We start from the raw sequence: 15,237 nt of genomic DNA, 5'->3' as shown, positions 1-15,237 counted from the left end.
CCAGTGTCTATATGACATAACATACATAATGAATAATATTTGATCACAATGAGTGTTTTAAAAACCTAATTAAAGGAGCCTTACTAAAAGTACTGTAGACCAGCCCCCTCAAATATGATTTTTGTTTAACAAGGAGTTTAAAACTCGTTTTTAGATAAAAGGCAAGGTAAAGGTAAACATTATTTTATGCACAAAGCAAGGTGTGGGAGACGGAACATAAATGAAATACTTTAAATGTATTAAATGTAGAAAATCAGCCGCAAACAAACAATATAATGCAAAGCAGAAAGAAAATGTTTCAGACTTACTGTAGCCTCTGTTCTTCCAACAACTGAAAACCACATTGTTCTGGAGAGTTAATCTCCGTAAAAAAAATAATAATATAGATTTAAATAAAAAAATTAAATGAAAAAAAAGTTCTTCTTTCAGCCTAATTTCACCTTTACCCAGTTTTGTGCTGGATGCACTCAGTATATATTGAGAGGAGCAGCTACATGCTGTGGCACAAACATATGCATGCATCAGCACTGACAAGGAGAAAAAAAAAACCCCAGAACACACATTCTGGCTCTTGCGTAACATCTGCAAGGCAGATTTACTTTCAGCTAACTTCCACCTTTTCTTTATTTAAAAAAAAAAAAAGATAAAAATAAAATATTGGGCTAACAATAGCAGAATAAAAAATTATTATTCTTGAAAATAAAAAAACCCCCAAAAAACACTAAATTAAACAGGAAACCATATGTTGGCTCGCAGTGAGGTATAGTAGAAACCAGCAAGCTAACAGACTGAAAAATGGATATATTTTGTACAAGTTGCTTCCAACTCATCTGGATTTTATAAAACTTAACCGCACTGTGGATCTGAGGCAGATCTGCACATACCACTATTTTTTCAGTCTTAGTTTAATACAGGAAGCAAACTGAATAAAACTCCAAGAAACAAAATATACCAAGTCTAGACTATAAATATTAGCTACACTAAGAAAACAGATATAGACAGGAAGAGAAAAGCATAAGGTAAGAAGTTATGTTTTAAGGGAGCTTGTTTTATCCCAATTACGAAGTGAGGGACTTAACTATTGTTTCACAAAACTATACTGAATTTTCAACTTATTTTGTAGAAGTTTGTATTTCGGTAAAATAAGACTGAATGTCCCTCTGCTGCATGCCATGATACTAAACTTTTTCTACATACATTTTCCCAGAACTTACGTGAGTGGCGCCTTGTTATTTTACATATCCAAACAATATTTAGGAATGTATAGGAGGGATGTGATAGCTCTTTGTTTATGCCTAGTGATATATTTAAAAATAATAGATAGCGTCAGTGTTCACAAATACGCGCTATAGCGCGTATTTTACCTGATATTGAGCAATGGGGACTCACTTTTAAAAAGTAGCCGGGTCCCCGGGGACGCGCTGTGCTGTGGCCAATCCCTGACAGCTGGCTGCAGCACAGCGTGTGTGTCCCTGAGAAAGACACAATGCTGTTTGTTATAGACAAAAGTGAGAGTCAGACTCATTGGCTGCTGCTGTGGAAAGCAGTGCTGGGATCAAGTGTCTAATCCCAGCATCGGCACATAATCCGTGGCCGGCGCAGGGACAGTGTTTCAGGCAAAAGGCCTGTGGGTATATAGGTGGGCACAAGGCCCGGGCTACATAGGCCCAATTGAAGGTATCTTCCCCCCAAATAGGTGTGAGTGACCTGGGCATTAGGCCCAGGTCACTAAAGTGCAAATAGGTGGGCCAATACCGGGGGCACTGCATAGGGGGGTCAACTACTGGGGGCAATGCATAGGGGGTCAACTACTTGGGGCCCTGCATAGGGGGGATTACTACTGGGGGCAATGCATAGGGGGATTACTACTGGGGGCAATGCCTAGGGGGATTACTACTGGGGGCAATGTATAGGGGGGGTCAACTACTGGGGGCAATGCATAGGGGGATCAACTACTGGAGGCAATGCATGGGGGGACGACTACTACTGGGGGCAATGCATAGGGGGGCTAATGTGCGGCATAATGTGTAAAGGGCATTAAAGACAGCAGTGGCTTGAAAGCATCAAAAACTCCACTCTCTATGGGAGATTTAAGAAGGATGAAAGACATCACAATAATTAAGTTTTAGCCAGAAAATCTTAACGAACAAGTGGATTTATTCAATGTTTCAGTTTTTTTTTTTTTTTCTTTTTAATTTGTAACCCTTTATGAAAACCTATAGCACACAGGATAACACTGATCTGTACAGTGCTTCTGCCCAACACGCTGCTCACTGGCAGGTCTATTCATTTCAGCCAAATACACTGAATTCACACACGACAAAGTCCATAGTTCATTGGAAAAACGATTCAGTCAAACTTGATTCTTAGTAAATTTGTGAGGGTTTTTTTTTTTGAAGGAAAACTCTCGCCTGTCTCAGCGATGCCCAGCGTGTTTAATCTCAGCCAGATATGACCCTTGGCATATTTACCACTAAAACAGGCCATACACTGTATGATAATTGTGCAAACCAGCCAACTAAATGACTGGCTGGAACGATTATCGTTAAGTGTATTGTACGGAACAATAATTGTTCTCAGTCTGAAAACTGCTAAAAAATGGTGTGGACCATTCAGCTTGCTTTTCAATCCTATCTGGTCCACCTGTTATTCTGCCAACTTTGGGCTGTAAATGGAGACTCCTCCATAAATCCCAGTCCCTTCTTCCCTGTACTTGTGAGCTTGTTAGCTGCACAATCATGCAGTAAATGGCCAGCTTTATACTTGCAAGAGAACTTTTCATAAGGTACAAATACAAAGCAAAAGAAAGGGTGGGTTTAAAAAGGTGCAAAAAATAGAAACTAGGCAGCTACTATATACAAACAAGAGAACCACCTAATTCTCCATTAATGAGAAATACAAAAAACAAAAAAAAGGTATACTGTCCGCCCAGTGAAATCATATAAAATATGTATATAAATGGAAAAATTAGTTCAATAATCCTAAAGGAGACTGTGCAATGTGGAGTACATTGGAAACACTAAGGAGTCTTTTTTGCAGAAAGCGTTAATGCTGATCTCAATTTCCTCCGTGTATGTGCATATAGAGTGGGGAAAAGTGTAATCATAGAATATCCAATAATTTCAGAGAGGGGTGCTCCCCAAAAAGGACCAGACCAACCAGGATAGGCAAAGCCAATTAAGACACTATGGCCCCCATTTATTAACAAGTTTTATCACCAAACCGAGTGATAAATTTCACTGTGTATGATAATGGTGCTCCAGCCACTCAGCTCCCAACTGTCACTTTTCTAACAGTTGATTATTTACGGTTCCCTTTTTCTTTGTCTCCTCTTTTCTCTTTCCATTTCTCTTGTTTTTCTTTACCTAATTTTTTTTCTCTCTCTCTCTGGATGGCTTGCCACACCATCATCACCAGTACCACGGTCATTTGGTGTTCCACAAGGTTTCTATCCACCATAGGGTAAAATAATCATATGTCATGGTCTATGACTGCTATGCATATGATAAAACAACTGTATCTGTCTTTTGCTCCAGGTACTGAGAATCCAATACCAATCCTAAAGAGCTGTCTAGTCGAGCTCCAGGAATGAATAAGTGCCAGATGGCTACGAGTGAATCCTGACAAAACAGACGTCGTTATGACAGCAGCTTACTGTCAAAGGACAAAACTACAGTTTAGCCAACCAAATGGACTTATGCTTGGGTGTTCGGAATTGCAAAACACTAAACATGTGTGGGATCTTGGTGTTGTCCTGCAAAGTGGCTTGACATTTAAACATCGTGCATGCAAATCCTCATTATTTCATATGAGAAATTTAGCCAGGATCAAGCCCTTAAATCCCTCAGATTAGCCTACACCAATACATACATTTGTATCCTCGCACTTGGACTATTGAAGTGCCCTTTAGCTGGGTCTCAGTACAAAAATTGCAACGCCTACAGCTGCTACAAAATGCTACAAAATGCTGCTACCAGGCTGCTAACTAACCAGCTCCATTCCTGCCACATAACACCCATTCTCTACTACCATCATTTGGATGCTGTTAAAAGAGCAAATACATTTTAAGATCCCTACATTACCAGGGTCCCTAAAGCAGATTCTGTTTCTGTACTGGCCAACTAGCTTACTGCGATCTGCAGTCATTAATTTGGCCCTAGCTCTCTGGAACTCGCTTCCTGGCAGAGTTTTAGAGGACTCCACTGTAGAAACTTCAAAAACAGACTCAAAACTTACCTGTTTATTCAAGCATTTCATTAATGTCCATTTAGTTCCTAATAAAATACAACTGAAATGCTTAGAGCTTTTCTGTTTAGTTTATTTTGTATAATGCAAATGTAAAGCACTTTGAGTCCTATTGAAAAGAGCTAGATAAAAAACATTATATATATTTTCTTTTCTCTAACTTTTGTTCTCGCTGTTTATTGGCATGTGAGTTATAGAACACACATTGATTTACTGTGCGTTGTTTTAGCAATATAGCTGCTTCCACTGCATTATACATTTTAAATTGAAACTAATTATTATCATCCTTTATTTATATGGCGCCACAGCGCCTTACAAAGTGCATAAACAAATGCGCAAACAAAAAAAACAATGACTTACGGTACAAAACACTGCAGCACAAGGACATGGTTTATAAACATTGATGCACTAGTGATCATAACACTCAAATAAGCAGCAGGGCGTAGCAACTAAGGGCAGAATTTACGAAGCAGCGGCTTCAAGCCGCTCCTTCCCAGCAGGTTGCAGGTACATAGTTAAAACGGCATCCGGAGTCAGTGTAAAAGCCCGGCGTGCTTTACACTGACTCAGAGTGGCGTTTTAAATATTCACCTGCAACTCGCCGGGAAGCAGCGGCTTACAGAACCCACTCTTTCGTAAATTCTGCCCTTCGTGTTAGGATTAGATGATAGTATGAGTAAGGGAAGGAGGAGCACATGAGGAAAGAGGGCCCCTGCTTGTGAGAACTTACAATCTAAAGGGGAACAGAAAGAAATATCACTAAGAACAAAGGCAAAATATCAAAACAAAAGTCATATTACAAGTATTTGGAGCAAGTAGAAGTACTTAGCATAACCAATTAGCATGCATGTGGTTGGCAGATAGATGCACAATAGCTTAACTATGTGCCAACCTCTACATTTTCTTATATTTACAGATAAAAAGCATCCTATACAGTATTTGAGGATACTGCTGGTAAATGATACAATAGCGCCATGAACTGACTTCATGGAACAAGGCTGTGTTGGGATCTGCACAACTACTATCTGTATTCAGCTGCAGGTCCCACAGAGCCTGTCATTCCTGTTGCCATCACTGTTTGATTGCTCAATATACTAAACCAAACTGTAATAATCCTGGATCTCATGTCAAAGCGGCAGTGACAGCCTACTCTAACAACCTCAGCCAGGGGTGGTAAATAATTATTTACCCATTGCCTAATTTACACAAGTTGGATTAATTGTTCGTCCACTTCTCCAATTAACTACTCTTGCTAATCCACATCTCATACATCCTTCATGCTACCACGGGTCTGCCCCAGAATCCTACTAGTGTATGCCAACTATAGCCACCAGAAAAGCACAGCAGCTGCATATGTACAAGTGATGGCTGCTTAATAGCCCAGCAGAAATACTTTAAGTGACAGAAGTGAATGCAGCATAAAAGAAGCTAAGAGACTTTAGTCATATGAAACAAGCTGCAAGACACATGCAGATACAGCAGTGTTTATGTGCAAGAGAGCTATATAATATTCGCAAAACAGAGACTTTATGCAAGTAAAACAAGAGTAACAGCTGCTGGTGAGGGACATTCGTCAACTAAAACACAAAGCTTAAAAAAGACAGCAGTATTTAACGTATAAGCAGGACCGGTAACAGAAATCTCGAGGCCCGGTATACTGAGGTCTATGGGGGCCCCACCTTCTCACCACCATCCCGATCCCGCACATCCCTCCCCTGCATGTGTGATATGTGAAGCGTGAGAATATTAACTGAAAGATATGACAGCCTTTAAATAAAGTAAAAATACACTATGAGTTACCACACTGTCACTGACTATGCAGGCTGTAGTTCTTGTCTGCCATCTCTTGCACGGTCTTCTTGAGGACAGTGTTGTAGATGCCTCAGGGCAGAGGTTTCCAAAGGCGGTCCTCAAGGCTCCCCAACAGTTCAGGTTTTAGAGCTATCCATGGTTGAGCGCAGGTGACTTAATCAGTACCTCAATCAATTTGATTTAACCACCTGTGCTCATCCATGGATGACTCTAAAACCTGAACTGTTGGGGAGCCTTGAGGACCGCGTTTGGGAAGCTCTGCCTCAGGGGTAGGAGGGATGGTGTCTGCAGCTAGCCATCCTCGGTACTCATCACCTTCCTCAAATTCAGCCTCTCATCACCATCCTTAGCCCAGCAGAAGCCCCCATCACCTTCCTCCGTCCCCAGCCCCCATCACCTTTCTCTGCCCACAGCCCCTATCACCTTTCTCTGCCCCTTCATTTACCTATATACCCAGCCCCCATCACCTTCCTCTGTCCCCAGCCCCCTTTCACCTTCCTCTGCCCAGCCCCTATCAGCTTCCTATGCTCCCTTCACCTTCTTCTATCCCCAGCACCCATCATCTTCCCCTGCCCCAGCCCCGATTCCTCTACATCTACGGAAGGGAGATCTAGCTGTTACTGATTTCCTCTACCACCCCTATACACTGCAACGGCGCAGCCTGCTTTACGTGCAGTGACCACAGCCATAACTAGACATTTTAGTGCCCTGTGCCAGAAAGAGCATCAGCACCCCCCTCCCATTTTTTAAAAGGGCCATTAAGAGGGCATGGCACTCCCATTTTCTTTTATGTAAGCCCTACCCTATTTGGGACCACACATCAGGACTATTGTTTATATGATTGTCATTTTTTTTAGTATATGAAATTACTATTTTCTACCCATTAGGTAAATTATCAACTGTGGCAAGTTAAACTTGAATTTGATGGACCAATTATTTTTTATTTTTTTTAAAGACATACACCTAATTAAATTTACCTAAATATTTTACACAATGTGCTGAGAAACACAAAAAAGATCAGCAATTCCATTAGAACTGCAAACAAACATATTAAGCCCCAGCTGTGCCTAACAATGTCGTCACAACAAGATGCATATGCTGCCATGACACACACAATATAAGACAAATGTACAAATAGGCAAACTTACAACCAGGTACACAGCATATCACGCCGCACTTTTAACAATCAGTTTTGCACAATGAAAAAAAAAAAACACATCATAGCAGCCAGTCACTGAGACAGAATCATATACAGCAATTTAGACGGCATCCACTACAAAGACTCAGGCAGCACCAGCTCCTAAGTAATAACCAATATATGAAATGTGAAAAAAAAAAATCATGTATGGTACCTGACAGAGCAATGACAACATAAAAGTAATTACCAAAAGCACATAAAATAATTATACATTTACAGTAACCCCAAACCCCTACACACACATTACTGCACCCCCCCTACACCCCAGGTATTAATATACAAGAACCCCCCCATACATTACTACATCCCCAAACCCCCCCAGCCCAAGTTATTATTAGTATACACCCACACATTACTACAACTCCTGACGCAGGTCATATTTGTATACACCCCCTAACACACACACACACCCATACACACTACTGCACCTCCCCCCCATCCCGCCTCACCCACAGGTATTATTGGTATTATCCCTCCTCCCTAGATAACATGAATAAGCACACAGCCCCCACACCCCAGGAACTTACCCTTGCACTGAATGCTATGCTCTCCTCACACACCAACTGCTGCAGGGGAAAAGCCAGGATAGAACAGGCCAGGAGAGAGGATGGGTACTCGGGAGCACATTGGTGCAGTAGCCGTCCACGGCTGGCAGCCATAAGAGCAGGGTCTGCGAGCTGAGGGACGCTGCACCTGTAGCGTTACAAGAGAGTAAGAGGACGCTGACTGTGCAGGGGCGGCTCCCTCTTGGCTGAGCTGACATGACACATTGCCTCCTGAAGGGTAAGAGGGACGGGAGGAGGAAGAGTCAGGGAGGAGGAGAAGGAAGGACAGAGGGGAAAATCCTTCCAGAGATCAGTGAGGAGCTGCTCTGGTAAGCCGGCGCCCACCCCTGCCTTGCGATCTGTGCGGTGGCAGTGGCACATGCCGCACCACCCTAGTTACGGCCCTGGCAGCGACGTGACCTATGAAGTCACGCTGCCGCGTTGCTCACTTAAGTCAGGCCCGGGCTGCAGCTGAGCCACCTGGAAGAGCCCAATGCTGCCCGGGCCAGACTCGGAGCTGGGGCTAAGTGGCAGCTATGGGTCCCGGCAGCCACGGTCCGCCAGCTGTAACAGAGTCCGCAATCCCATTTTGTGCCCGTCCGGTCCTCTGGGTTCCTCTGGACCTCGGGCCCGGTACAGGTGTTCCCTTAGTCGCCGGGCCTGCGTATAAGTGACAGCTGCATAACAGTTGCAACATAGAGACTTCATTGAAGTAACAGCTCTGTTAGGAAGCCTTGTATGCCAATAGTGTGCTGCATCTGATTTGCTATTTAGGAGCAGCTAGGAAATAGACTTTCCAATGGATAGCTACTATGGTTAATGGAAAAAAAAAAGTTGATAAATCAGGCACCATCAGGGTCTTACAAAAGAGACTAAGAAACACAGATATACAAGTGTTGCATATCAAATGAATTCAGTACAGGAGCCTGAAGCGTCCCAATCGCATTGTGACTAAGATGCATTTTCGCAAAAAAAGACACCATATGCTAACAGAGTTGCACAGCATCTGGCAGCTTAATCACGCCAGGCATATCGCGCTGCATGGCGTATAGAGTCTAGATGTGTGAGGACACATATGTATTACCAGAGTACATCATTTTCTTAGACAAGATGTCAGCAAAACTCTTACCCACTCTCAAATCATCTCCAGCCTTCACTACTGGAACCTCCTGCTATTGACATTCCCCTCCCCAATCCATCTCTAATTCCATCCTTCATAAGTGCTGCAGCAAGGCTAAACTTCCTCTCTCACCACTCTAGCACTTTGCAAAAGTATACAAAGGCTCCCCAATACCTCCAGAATCCAAGTAAACTACTCACCCTTACCCACAAAGCCCTCAACACCGCCACCCCTTCATATGTCACAAATCGCAACCAAAAATTGCAATTGCCAGCTTAGAAATATACATCTGACCCGCAAGTTACGTATCAAATTGCTTGATTGGATAAAAGTTGTGGGACACATAGTGGACTATCTATTCTCAAACAATGCTCTCTGAACATGGTGGAGTATACCAGCTGTGCCAGTGCAATTTGCAGATAAATCCCAGTCTTGGGAAAACATATCAGCGCATTTTCCAAGTAATTGAGGCTTGGTTTCAACTACACTACGAAACTCTCCGCATTTGGGGATACTGTTGAATGGAACTTATTTAAGAGGATATCTTTCTATTTTGCTACCAGACATTTTTGAGGGGCCCACTTCTAAATATGTCTTATATTATTTTTAGCTATGAACATTCTTAAATTATTTTGTAATCAGTTTCTAACAGCCAACATAATTAGCATTTTGTTACTTTCCTTGTATTTATTTAATGCCTCCTTGATTATTTCAAGTTTTAACAATTTAAAAGCTCTATTTCCTAGTGAATTCTAATGTTGTATTATGCCCCATTTGTACATTTATATCTTTTCCTGCAATTAGATAAATACCTACAGCAGTGCTTAGAATATCTTAAAATAGAAAACTAGAACTAGAATGTTCCACTTAACCGATTCAATTTAGCCTTTTAGATAATCAGGGTTCTGTAAGTCACCTCCAGAACATTCTTTTCCATCCCGTGTTATGTCTTAATTAACTGATTCATCAACACCATGTCTAAACCCCTTCACCTGGAAACATGAAATTTAGGGAGTATACCTGTTCCATGACTTAAACACCCACTAAGCAGAGATTTTTTTAAATTCTAAACCTTGAGGGAGTGTAAAGTATTAAAATGTTTCCTCTCAACCAAAGTGATTGGGTGACAAAGCAACATGTCCCAACTGCTGTGGGACTGTAAGCTCATTGTCTGGGTGGCATTGTGGCTTCATAGGTGGGGCAGCAGCGCAGTCCAATATTCAAATAGGGGAGCCACACCAGCTGCCAGTGATGTTTGGCAGCAGTTTTGGTGACAGTTGGTGTGGCTTCCCTATTTGAATATTGGACTGCGCTGCAGCCTCACCTGTGGAGTTGCCACTGCTAAGGACTTAACACTTTGACTAGGTTTTTTGGCAATTGAGTTTTTGAATATTAAAGTGGGGATATGGTGCCTCACACCATTGTTACCATCACAGGAGATGGAGCATGCCTGTTCTGGTCACTCTCCTATCTCATCATTCAAATAATTTGCACCTTACTTGTATGTTAGTAATAGTAATAACTAATACAACTCTCAGAATATTTAAGTTCAAATGTTCTCCCTCAATTTAAATTAAATTACAAAAACAATAGTACAGTAGTTATTTTCCTCCGACTAAAGGTGAATTGCATACTTTTTTTTTTTGCTCCTTTGGGTTTGAAAAGATTGAGTTTACCAAGTTCTTTTGCTGCTTTAAGGTTGAGAAATCTTGGAGAAAATTGTAACAAACAAATAAAAAGCCCAAAGACCACAATTCAAGCTGAAATATGATAGCCAGTATGGATTCAATTACCTGCTTAAACAAAAGTATTTTGATGCCATTAGGTAAGGGCTATTAAAGAGGCATCCCACCCAAAGTTAGTCAAGACAAGTTAAATGCAAAGTGCTGCTTCTCTTTGTTCAGTTTTTCCCCAATTCAACAGGTGCCACAAAAAGCCTAAATTGTGCTTTCTTCTCAACCAATATAGTCTGATGGCTCAAATGTTCACGATTTCTCTATAACTAACGTGTGATAAGAACCCAACATTCACACTGTGTGTGCAAGCACCAGGTTCCTAGGCTAAAATGCACAGGTATATAAAATACATGTGAAATTGTTGCATTGATCAAGGTTCATAATTTAGACTCTTGCATTGAAAAAGATGGAGAGGTCTATAGATATATAAAGACACAAATAGATATAAAGGTAGACCGATAAATAGTAAGTAATGTTTGGATTTCACTCACCTTTGCTGCAACAATACTTAAGCCCATGCCATTCTGTTTTTTCAATGTCACAGTGATTATTTCAGGGTCTTTTCTTAAGGGCTTAAAAAAACAGTAAATCAAGACAAGATATTACCAACAGGAAAGAAAAGAGCATTTTGTGACAAGTGTTAGTATTTGTAGTGATCATGTTAATAAACCCTTTGCTCTCCTATATACAAGACAATTCATTTTCTCTCTGAAGCCCAAAGAAATTGCAGAAACGGTCATAACTTTTGTAAGTTGTGACGGAGGCTCTATGCAACAACATATGGTAACATAGCAAGAGATATTTTATTCATAAAACAGGCTCTACAATGAGCTTTCCAATTCACATTAACAAGCAATTGTTTATTTCTTATTTACTGGATGAGCAGTTTTCTAGTGTGTACGCATCCCTATATGAAAGGCATGGTGATATGCACAGAAAATTCAGATTTTATATTGCTATTATTTATTAACATTTATTAATTTTATGAAACTGGAACCAATGGTGACTTTAAGAATTGTATTGCCAATAAAGGCCGAATTCAATTAGCTGCGAAAAGTGCCGTTTGGAGAAAAGTTTTCGCCGATTTGCACTTTCACCTGTTTTCAAAGTATCACCATATTAAATTCCTAAATTTGCCTACACCAAAACTCCATAGGCAAAAACAGGTGAAAAAGTTTCTCCAGCAAAGGGCAGGATAAAAACAGTGCAAAATCCATATTTTGGGGTACAAATGTGGGGATGGTTCAGAACCCTTTGGACACCCCCCTAATGACTAATTAGGTTAAAAAAATATAAAAAATTGACTTACTTCTCCCCAAAAAAGACAGGTCATTTTTGGGGCTAAAATGAAAAAAAGTGTTGGAAAATGGGAAAAAAATGGGGGGCCTGGTACTTTGGGGACTATATGGTTGGGACAGGTGTTTTTGATATTGCAGGAGGCTGCAGTCTGTGTATTTTTGAGATTTTTTTAAATCTTCATTTTAGAGACATCAAAATATACTAGTACACATTATCAGGTACCCAAAATTTAACCTTGGTACTTATTTTTCCAAAAAAAACATTGCTTTCTATTATTTTTCCACACATATGCAAATATGTATATAACAGCCCTTCGCAACAAAATAAGTTCACTAAATACTTTTATTAGGGCTATTACTACTATTTTATATTTATTCCCAGGGTCACAGAAGCTTTTTATGGGGCACAGACTGATTTCCCCCAAAAAAGAGGTCCTTTTTGCTAGTTTTGCTTTGTAAAACATTCGCCTATCTGCGTTTTCATGTTTTACAATTGAATATGGTAAAAAGCAGTGATGTGCATGGAGGAAACATTGCGTCAAAACAGACAAATGAGGCGAATTCGATCCGCTTTTCGCCAGACGGCACTTTTCACAGCTAATTGAATTCGGCCCTCAATGTTAATTATCATACCTTCCATTCATAATTTTAGAGTGATTATTATGTAATTGTTTTTTTGTTTTTTAGAGCTGTCTGCGAATAAAAAGCTTGTTGGTGCGCTTATAACAACTGACACAGGTATTCCTGGAGAAACATCCCTCAGACTACAAATGTGTCCACATACAGCTATCCTCAAATCACGTTAACTAGCCTTGTCTGGCGCACCATGGACTCTGTGACTTAGATGTACCATGCAAGTTTTTCTTAAAATATACGTTTTCATCTGCTACTTTATACTAGAGATGTGTGGGTTCGGTTCCACTCTGTTACGTTCGGATTTGAAAACCGAATCTTATTGGCTATCCAAAACACGTGACAGCTGATAGCCAATAAGATTCGGTTTTCAAATCTGAACGTAACGGAGTAGAACCGAACCCGCACATCTCTACTTTATACCACTTCTTTTGTGTCAAAGATATGAATCCTACATATGTAGCACACTATTTGCAAATGAAGATACAAAATTCAGGAAAAAGTATAAAGGCAAAGAAAAGAGGTCCGATATGAGTGATTAGCACAACGCATCGTATCTGCTATTTTATACCAATTCCTCTAAGACAATAAATAGTAATCCAAAATAATTAGTACACTATTAGCGAATTACAATGTAAAATTTTGGAAAAAGTTCTCAAGCATGACAATCGTTTCCCGTGTCAAAGCGTCTAAGTCGCGCCAGGCATCTCCCTCCATTGGTGGCAAAGGGATAGGTGTATGAGGATACATCTGTATACATTTTGTAGCACTTGTTCAATTTGAAAGTAAAGCCAACCATTTTCAAAAGTAGATTCTAGACTGGGGCTACACATGAAATATAGAATTACATACATACACCAGTTATCACATAATATGCGCTATATTGCGTTTTTACGCGATACAGGAAGTGTGAGACGAGGTTTTTGAAAATGACCGGGTCCACAGGACGAGCTGTGATTGCACTGCAATCGACTGGTTGGGGAAATGTTGCCGGCTGGATGAGCGTTCTGCTCTGGTTGAGGAAGCGCTCGGCACTGGATTGGTCTGGGCTGGCTGATCTGGTGTTGGCACCAGCGGCTAGCTCCTGTCCGATCTTATCCTGGGTAACCGGCGGCCGAGATGGTTGAGTGCAGTGACCTGTGCTGGTGCCTAAAGAGGTTCGGGGAGAGACAGGCACGACTACTGCTGCCGGAGGGGGAGGAGGTGAGGTGCCCCGATTCTACAACACTCTGACAGTACCTGGTATCCTGTTATAATGATGATTGGGCAGGCTGTGGTGTTATTACACAGCTAATTACCAATTGTTGTAAAAAAATATGAAATATATTGTATTCTCACCTTGAGCCCCCCTGTTCCTCTCCCCATGTCTGTACCCTTCTGCTCTCCTGTGTCCCCTACCCTCTCACCTGTGCCCCGTTCTCCTCTCCCCTGTGTACTCTGCCCTCCCACCCGCGTTCCCCTTTCCCCATGTCTGTACCCCTTCTGCTCTCCTGTGTAGTCTCCCCCACCCCTGTACATCCAGTTCCTCTCTCCCTTTCTGCTCTCCTGTGCACTCTGCCCCCCCATCCCTGTGCCCCTTCTCCCCATTTCTTTCTCAGTGCAAAATATACCCTATAGCGTGTCTTTACATGCTACAGACACAGTGAGGCATGAATTGTGATAAGACTCAGAAACTGTCTGGTAGGACCCCAATTTTTTTAAGTGAGGGGTCCCCAGGACCAACATAGTTTTTCGCTCAGCACGATCACTGTACACAGACATATATACAGGGCCGGTTTTAGACATTGTGGAGCTCAGGGCAAAAGATTCCATTTGCCCCACCCCCCCAAAAAAAAGTTCTTACAGATGCCGTTCCTCCACTCACGCTTCTGGAAAGGGAGTGTGACTGATCGGGGAGGGGGAGTGTCCTTGCAGAACACCCCCAATTCATCACACTTTAGGTCATGCCCAGCACGTACGTAGGTGCTGGGCTTCCCCCAAGCTCTCCCCTCAAGATGAAAATTTGCTGTGCGCAGTAATGCGCCTTACGTTGTAATGCCCTTTATAACACATTAGGACACACGCAGTAATGCCCTTTATAACACATTATGCCACACACAGTAATGCCCTTTATAACATTATGCCACACGCAGCAATGCCCTTTATAACACATTATGCCACACGCAATAATGCCCTTTATAACACATTATGTCACTCACAGTAACGACCTTTATAACACACGCAGTAATGCCCTTTATAACACATTTTGCCACACACATGTAATGCCCTTTATAACACATTATGCCACATGCAGTAATGCCCTTTAGAATACATTGCAGGAGTCGTTCTTCAGTAGTATCTGGGTATGTGAATGAGACTGCATCCAGTAGTCAGTGTCAGTCTCTAGGGTTAGGTGGTACCTGGGTGTGCAGAGGAGCCTGCCTCTAGTGACGAGTGGTATCTGGGAATGTGGAGGAGTCTGCCTCCAGTAGAAAAAGATATAGAGGTAAGTGGTGAAACCTGCCTCCAGTGGTGAGTGGTACCTGGGTATGTGGAGGAGCCTACTGCCTCAGTGGTAAGGTGTACCTTGGTTATGTTGCCCCCTAGTGATAAGGGCTACAGGTGTATATGGATGCCTCTCAGCGGTAAGGGGTACCTCCCTGGGTAAGTT

The 15,237-nt window shown here is 41.7% G+C and overlaps 1 protein-coding gene across 29 annotated transcripts in view; it reads right to left on the bottom strand.

The window, feature by feature from the left end:
- Window positions 1-15,237, bottom strand: part of AFDN (afadin, adherens junction formation factor) — a 364,648-nt gene that overhangs the window by 119,673 nt on the left and 229,738 nt on the right. For all 29 annotated transcript variants that reach the window (XM_088481599.1, XM_088481597.1, XM_088481582.1 and 26 more), the window contains one exon: window positions 11,148-11,228. In XM_088481599.1, coding sequence (XP_088337725.1) covers window positions 11,148-11,228 — 81 coding nt within the window. The remainder of the gene's footprint in view (window positions 1-11,147; window positions 11,229-15,237) is intronic.

Source organism: Taudactylus pleione, unplaced genomic scaffold (assembly GCF_031769625.1).
Source record: "Taudactylus pleione unplaced genomic scaffold, aTauple2 ptg000275l, whole genome shotgun sequence".
In the NCBI taxonomy this organism is placed as follows: domain Eukaryota; kingdom Metazoa; phylum Chordata; class Amphibia; order Anura; family Myobatrachidae; genus Taudactylus; species Taudactylus pleione.
Note: the sequence above shows the minus strand (reverse complement) of the source record. Positions and strands in the feature narration are given on the sequence as shown.